The 8,458-nt window shown below is 35.7% G+C and overlaps 1 protein-coding gene across 1 annotated transcript; it reads left to right on the plus strand.

Annotated features, from left to right (window-relative positions):
* The first annotated feature begins 3,429 nt into the window (after positions 1–3,429).
* On the plus strand, positions 3,430–8,276 carry LOC107706634 (uncharacterized). Its single transcript, XM_016510396.1, has 8 exons — positions 3,430–4,062; positions 5,506–5,787; positions 5,880–5,909; positions 6,018–6,113; positions 6,338–6,368; positions 7,215–7,264; positions 7,410–7,444; positions 7,709–8,276. The coding sequence occupies exons 1-8, from the start codon at positions 3,693–3,695 to the stop codon at positions 7,799–7,801; spliced, it is 987 nt and encodes a 328-aa protein (XP_016365882.1). The 5' UTR covers positions 3,430–3,692; the 3' UTR covers positions 7,802–8,276.
* The last annotated feature ends 182 nt before the right edge of the window (positions 8,277–8,458 follow it).

Here is an 8,458-nt window from a genome sequence, read left to right on the forward strand (position 1 = left end):
TTCAAAATCATTATTTCGAATTTTCTACTAAACATGAATACACATCTAAAGGTTGAATCTATATAAATCTAGAGATTAATATTTAGGTATGTAATTCATGACACTCATGAAGGGTCAGTCACTGGGACGCAAAACAGTGAGCGAACTCCAAAAATATCATTGCTAAACGATCAGTTAAGCAAGCAGCGAGAGTCTGTTATGAGCCTGATTATTCCTGCAACTTGAGTCTGCGAGCTGATCTGGAGCCACAATGGTTGTGAAAGAAGCAAACAGAACACAAACAAAAGCCATATAAATGTCCTTAAGTTATCTGCCTGGTTGCATGCTTTTAGCCTAATCCATTACTCCATATATTCTTTAAAGGTGACATCTCATACAGTTGGTTGAGAGAATGCCTAGTGTTTGCACTGCTGTGATCTATGCAAGAGTGGCTACTTTGCAGAAGCTAAAATAATATGTTTTTGTCAAAACAAAATCAGTATCCTTCCATTTGTGTTATTTCAAGTTTGTTGACTTTACTCTAAATTTAAAATGAGGAATATAGAAACAACAAAGAATACGTGGATGTGTCCCAACTGGTACCTAACTGATTTTATTTTATATACCGCAGAATATTTTAGAAACCTTCCACAGCATTTTCATTATATATCAGTTCCCTAAAGTAGTTTCAGGATATTGCATATAATGTAGGCAGTATTTATTTATATAGCATATAGAAAACGGGGGATGCTGTGGTCATTTAACCACAAGGCAAAAAAAACTATTATTATTAAATGTCACTGGGTTATGTTTTATGTGTAGAGTGATCAGATCATTGCTATTATGATAAAATATAAAAGTGCTTGTTGGCTATGAAGTTTTATATGAAATTCTAGAAGTGACAAAAGAGTGAAAAATTTAAGGGGGTCTGAATACTTTCCGTACCCACTGTAAATGTCCTTAAGTTATCTGCCTGGTTGCATGCTTTTAGCCTAATCCATTACTCCATATATTCTTTAAAGGTGACATCTCATACAGTTGGTTGAGAGAATGCCTAGTGTTTGCACTGCTGTGATCTATGCAAGAGTGGCTACTTTGCAGAAGCTAAAATATGTTTTTGTCAAAACAAAATCAGTATCCTTCCATTTGTGTTATTTCAAGTTTGTTGACTTTACTCTAAATTTAAAATGAGGAATATAGAAACAACAAAGAATACGTGGATGTGTCCCAACTGGTACCTAACTGATTTTATTTTATATACCGCAGAATATTTTAGAAACCTTCCACAGCATTTTCATTATATATCAGTTCCCTAAAGTAGTTTCAGGATATTGCATATAATGTAGGCAGTATTTATTTATATAGCATATAGAAAACGGGGGATGCTGTGGTCATTTAACCACAAGGCAAAAAAAACTATTATTATTAAATGTCACTGGGTTATGTTTTATGTGTAGAGTGATCAGATCATTGCTATTATGATAAAATATAAAAGTGCTTGTTGGCTATGAAGTTTTATATGAAATTCTAGAAGTGACAAAAGACTTTTCAGGTATTATTTTATGATGGTTTACATAGGTTCATTATACTTAGGATTTAAATCAAAGGTCATTTTTCAGGTGGTTTCACATTATAGGGATCAGTTAAGAATCAGCCCAATAATTTGAAAGTGCACAATGATTATGAAAAAATGGGGACAATACACAAGAAACAGAAATGGCGATATTTGTTTTCCTGTCCGTGTGACACTGACAAAACAGTCAAATGACCACAGTTCCTCCCAGCTGCAGTAAACATGATGTTAGATTTAAAATACAGGTCCTGCATTACTATCCTAACCACAGGGTTGAGAGGAACAAAAAATGAACCACATTGGTCAATATCGACCACTAGTCTGGATAGTGGGAAGGATGGATACACACTCAGAAATATCAGTGGACAAACTGAAGGTTGTTTGGAAGGAGAAGACACACGGATGAGTGAGTTTTGCACATGAATACATTAATTTCCTGTCATTGTCATATGCAGTATTAGCTCACATGTGTCACTCTTGGGAGTGTCTTTCTGCCTTTCTTCTTTGCTGTGATGGAAGGATGTGGTTTTCTTAAACATATGAAACATGCTCGTTGGTGCTTTTAATGCGTGGATGAGGAAGTTTGCGCAAGTGAATGGGAAGGGAGGTTCAGCTAGTGGTGATTTTATGCATCTGTCTTACCACTTAATCCACAAGTCACAAAGACATTTGGAGACATTTGATACCTATAAGACTTTTGAAGCTCTAATAACTGTAAATAAACTGGAATATTTGGACTTCAGCACTGGAAGAATGTCATTTTGTGTGTATTTCCTCACAGCTTTGATCATCCTCATGCAGCATTTTAGTGGTAAGTGTGTAATTTTCCACATTTATATTTCTATATAATCACAATATCTATCCCACTGTAATCTAAATCACAAATGTTCTTTTTATTGTATATAAAACAGTGTAATCAATATTTAAATATGTGTCTTTAGAGTTTCATTTCAATATTAAGTTGTTTTTGGGCCACAAATCTCTGTTGTTAATAGATACATTCAACTGAATAGATATTTAACTTGAACATACCCAGTTTAAACAAGCATGAATTTCCATTCTGGCTCAGGTTTGGAACAAGTCTAGCTGGATGATCAGATTGACCAGATATGAATTGAGCACTTGAGCTAATTTGTAACTTTGACTCATATATTCACTTTTCTTGATGTTTCAGCTGCTGAATACACTGCTCCACCAGCTCCTACACTGACCCAGACAGACACCAGAGACTCATCTGTGGAGTTGTTGTGTCAGGCTCCAGAAGGTTATGGTGGACTTGTATTTAAACTTTTCAAAATACACCAACTGATAGATAAAGTTGAGCATTCTAACAAACAGCAAGGGGCTCGCTTTATTCTTAGGGGAAAAGATACAGAAAAAGAGAATCTGTATTGCTGTCAGTATGACAGCAGCATGATCAGTTTCTATATGAAGCCAGAGCCGAAAGGTGAGTTTTTCTTTTGTTATATTATGTATACACACACACACACACACACACACTGGTTTCCATGTTTTATGGGGACATTCCATAAATGTAATGGTTTTTATACTGTACAAACTGTACTTTCTGTCACCTTACCCTAAACCTTCCCCTCAGACAAAACTTTCTGCTATTTTAGATTTTCAAAAAACGTTAAAAAAAAAGCTTGTTTCCTCATGGGGACCAAAAAAATATACCAACAAGGTCTAAATTTACTGGTATTACTGTCCTTGTGGGTCCTCATAACATAGGGAATACCAGGAACACACACACACACACACACACACACACACACACACTGTTTTATGCCATGGAATAATTGTAATGTTAGGGAAGCAGTAGTGTTACAAAGAACACACACACACACACACACACACACACACACGTCTTTCCTTCATGTCAGTGATACTGCATGAATCTCTGTTTGCTGAGGCACAGGTTTAGGTAGTTTGCAGCTTTGCTGTAGTGAGAAAAGTTTTGAGGTCACAGTGGTGTGACGGTTAAAGAAACAGCTCTTCCTACAGTTGAAAGTTTGTAACCACTAAACCAAACTACTCCACCCAGCAGTGCTTTACATCTTTAGTGTTGTATTTCAATCAGTATGTTAGCATTTCTGTCTCTTATCTTTTATTTGGCACACATACATTCTAAAAACGCTAAATGCTCATAACTGACTTTCTTCTTGCAGTAGTCTCAGTCAGTCCCCCTCCATCCCCTCACCTGGTGGTCGAGCCCTCTAGTGGGCATGTCATTCCTGGTGACACACTGTCATTCCACTGTCAGGCTCCACCTGACCCTCCTCAGGAACAGCCTCCTGAGGCTTTTCTTTTGCTCCGGAGAGCCAAAGGAAACCCCGGCTCCATGGTTGCTCCAGCACAGCTGGTGTCTCAGTCCCATGAAGCTCGCTTCAGTGTGAAGACAATGGGACGGGAGGATGGTGGGGAGTATGTCTGCCTCTACCAACTCAAATCATCAAAGATGGGACAAGTGAACTCCACAACCAGTCAGCCGGTACACATTACTGTCATAGGTGAGGAGACAACTGTCGGACTGATGTGTATGCTATTCTGACTACATCTTGTGTCCGTATTGCATGGTTATTCTTTTTTTTTTTTTTAATATCTTGGATTCTATACAACTAAGGCATTCATCACTATTCACCACTACTGATCAAACATATGATCGTTTCCAAAACGTCTTTTAGGACATTATTATAGATGTATTTAATTATATAACAATATTTCTATACACTCTTAAAAATAAAGGTGCTTAAAAGGTTCTTCACAGTGATGCCATAGGAAGCTGCTTGATATAAAAATTACTTCTGTATGAGCTACGCTTCTTACATTACAACCCTACTGACAATAGAAAATTGACTTTTTGCCCATTAAATTTCACATAAATTTAGCTAATATGACCATACCTTTATGAAGTTCCATGATTTATGATGTTGCCTATAAGTATGGTCACATTTTCCATTGCTCTGCAAAATTTCACAAATGAAATCCAGTCATTCTATTAGAAATCCGCTTAATCAGGAGTTTCACGTGAAAATATATCTCTATGGTATAGACAATGGATAATGGACTTTTTTTTATGTGACAACGTCTTAAAAGTATAGCTCACCCAAAAATAAAATTGTCATTTACTCACTCTCATGTTTTTGCAAATCTATATACATTTTTGCACCGGAGGAACCTTTTCATAGTTCGTAGAACTATTGGTAGAAGTTCCCACTTTTTGGCGTGTTCGCACCGCAGGAACTAGGAATGTATTTAGCTCTAGGAACTCCATTTGGGGGAACTAAATTAGCTCCTACTTCAGAGTAAGGTCTAAAACAGTTCTATAGGAACTACCAGTGATGATAGTGTACACTGATTGGCCAAACGTATACGAAACACCGGCTACCCAGCATTTTTAAAAAGCCATGTAAAAATATTTACTCCACGAAAATGGAAAACAGCAACAACAGCATTTACATGTTGTCTGCAGTGTTTTGTTCTTTTCTAAGCCTCGGTGATGACACTGAAAGTAGTCATACGAGATGTAGTCAGATTTTCATGCTCTTTCAATCACGCAAACTGTGTGTTCACATTCCATCTCTGTTATCACGAAACCCACGTCTCACAACAAAAACAGCTCTGATCACGGCATCCTCCATTCACCTGTTGTTGACGTTTGTAAATATCGCGAAAAAAGACGTCACGGTCGGCCACTTCACAGCTCCTGCTGCTGGTGCAAATGCAACCAGGAAAACGGCCCGAGGGCAAAATTGGTTCTCTAGGAACCACCATGCTGGCAAGTTCCTAGAACTGAACTGACAATGTTAATTTTTGGGTGAACTATTCCTTTAAGGAGGCATCTGCCTATGTAGACGGTAAGCAGCAAGGCATCTCACTTTGATGTGCACATTTGTGCTACTTTTAAGCAAATGTTTTCATGCCACTATTTCTGTTTGTGCTTCCTCTCACAGAGCTCCCAGTCCCCACTCTGTCCTTGTCCCGACACAAGGGTGAAGTTCTGGAGTGTGTTGGGTCACCCTCATATCCACAAGGCTTCTTCTATTTATTTCGTGTGGGTGTCCTGTCACCTGAGGTGACCCATCAGGCTTCCCTGACCCAACACAGTGCTAGATTTCCCATACCCACCCATTATGAACATGGTGCACAGTATCAGTGTCAGTACAGCGTGTCACTGGGCAAATCCAATGCATACTCTAGAATGAGCTCACCAGTAACTATCCCATGCATTACAGGTACTTTATGTATTATACTAAATGTGATACGATATCTCATTAAGTTACATTAATAAGATTTTAAAATCTGATTTATTGCATCCTTCTTTTAGGATATCATGAATGCACACCGACCTCTACAGGTAACATTTAAGTCATGCTATGGCTATCACAGTAATGCAGCAAATCAAATATGCCCAACTTAGTATCTAAAAACACTCTCCTTTGTCTTCATACATGTCTATGGAAAGGCAGCACAGATCTGGCTCTGATTGTTGGCTCTGTGTCTGCGGGTGTTCTGTTCTTCATGGTGGTGGCGATCTTGGGCTTTGCCGTGCACAGACATCGTGAGTATTAGATATCTAGTCTCTTATTTTAGTTGCTCATAAGTTTACATTGGTTAAGTCTAGTCTCTGATGAACTATAATACCCAGTGGTAATTATCTTCTCAATCCATTTAATTAAATACTGGAACAAAACAAAGTGAAAACACCCGTTGTTTGTTTTTCATTCATGCATGTAATCCTCATTAATATAAATTGAATTGTAATCTCTACCCATTTATTTGCAGTCAAAAACATGTCAGAGAGAAGGAGACAAAGGTAAGACACAATACTGAAGAGCGTACCTGATATTTAATTAAAATTGCATACATTTATTCATTGGGCAGACATTTTTATCTCATTTTGTCTCATGCAGACATTTTTATTACATGAATAAAAATTATCTAAACGATTTAAGTATACACTACTTTTCAAATTTTTTCTTAAAAGTCAATACGTTTATTCAGCATTAAATTGATCAAAAGTGACAGTAAGGACATTTATAATGTTAGAAAAGATTTCAGTTTCAGATAAATACTGTTTTTGTACATTTCTATTCATCAAAGCATCCTAAAGAATGCATCAGAGTTACCATAAAAATATTAAACATCACAATTTAAATTAAAATATTAAATGATAAAAAAGTATTAAATATTAAAATGATTTCTGAAGGATCATGTGACACTGAAGATTGGAGTATAGCACCCATCACAGCAATAAATTACATTTTAAATTATATTAAAACAGAAAAGTTAATTTAAATTAAAATAATACTTCACAATATTAGTTTTTACTATTTTCAAATTAGTTGTTGAAATATGAGACTTCTTTCAAAAACATTAAATAATCTTACAGACCTCAAATTTTGAACAGTAGTGTATATTTCTATAATTATTTAAATAATTCCAGTAAATATTTATATAGGTATTTAAAACGCTGATTATATGATTATGTATTATATTAGATATTTAGTTAATTATTATTTAATTAATATTTAGTTAATTATTATTTAGTTAATGTATATAATTATTGAAATCATTTTAATATCTTGGTACACTGCTAATATGAGTGATAGGAATGTTGTAAAAATATTAAAAAATATATATAATAAAACTTTTTCAACAGGGATCAAGAAAAATTCTGGCAACATGTTCACTCCAGAGATCATATTGTTGGTAAGTCACGGTGTCAATCTCTTCAGAGCAAGTGATTCACCTGGGTGCTCATCATCCAATCGCTATATCTCCCAATATACATGAGATATCTGATTTTGTGTTCAAGTTTACTGATTTTCTCTCACTATGATTTATTCTTCATCAGACCTCACTCTGCAGCGTGTTGACATTAAATCTGAGGTAATGATGCCCAAATTTCAAACCTTCTCTTGTGATTCCCTTTTCAAAAGGCCCCACTACAGTAGTATCTCGTATCTCGTTCCAAGTACTAAGGTTACCATTATGCTGATTTGTTTAGACCAGAATGAGAGAGGAAGATGAAGATCTTTTTACATCATGCCGTGTTTGCCAATATCCTCCTGTTGCATTATGTCCGCTGTGACAAATACTGACTTGATAACATCTCTTGCATGTTTTTAATATATGTGTGTTTACAATCTACAGGGCAGTGGACAAACACTTAGAGGAAGACCCTCATTTTCAGAGCCAATTTACGACTATCCCATGGCAACCTTTAAGAATCCCTCACTTTGCTGATCTTTCGATCTACTGTATCTATCGATCTATGCTACAGTGTATTTTGTGTTTGGCATATTCTGTATAACTGTAATGTTTATTTAAAAGCGAAAACATTTTGTATATTTGTAAAGTAATGTATGAGTAAACAATCTACTGTAGTTTCTGTAGTTCATGGTATTTTTTACTGAGATATGAATTTTTCTGTCAGCAGGGGGCTCTGGACATCCAGATATAATGTGAGATTGACATTCCAGCAAAGCATTGGCAGTTTTGAGTGTTGGACATTAAATCTTTGCAAATCGTTTTATAGATTTAATCACCTAATGCTGAAAAGTAAAAACTTTCATTTGCATTGCTTTTTTTTACTAATGTCACTTAGTTCAAGTGGTTCTTAAGAATTTATTTCAGTTCCCCTTTGCTTATCATGAAACTTAAACGGAAATTAATTTGACAGTCATGCCAGAACGACATTCCAGTAAGAAAATCAAACATCTATTATTTGATAATATAGTTTTTTTAAAGGGGTGGTTCATTGCGATTTCACTTTTTTAACGTTAGTTAGTGTGTAATGTTGCTGTTTGAGCATAAACAATATCTGCAAAGTTACAAAGCTGAAAGTTCAATGCAAACGGAGATATCGTCTTTTAAAATTCTGGCAGTTTAATGCCTACAAAA

Source organism: Sinocyclocheilus rhinocerous, unplaced genomic scaffold, assembly GCF_001515625.1.
Source record: "Sinocyclocheilus rhinocerous isolate Xijiao unplaced genomic scaffold, SAMN03320098_v1.1 scaffold1285, whole genome shotgun sequence".
Classification (NCBI taxonomy): domain Eukaryota; kingdom Metazoa; phylum Chordata; class Actinopteri; order Cypriniformes; family Cyprinidae; genus Sinocyclocheilus; species Sinocyclocheilus rhinocerous.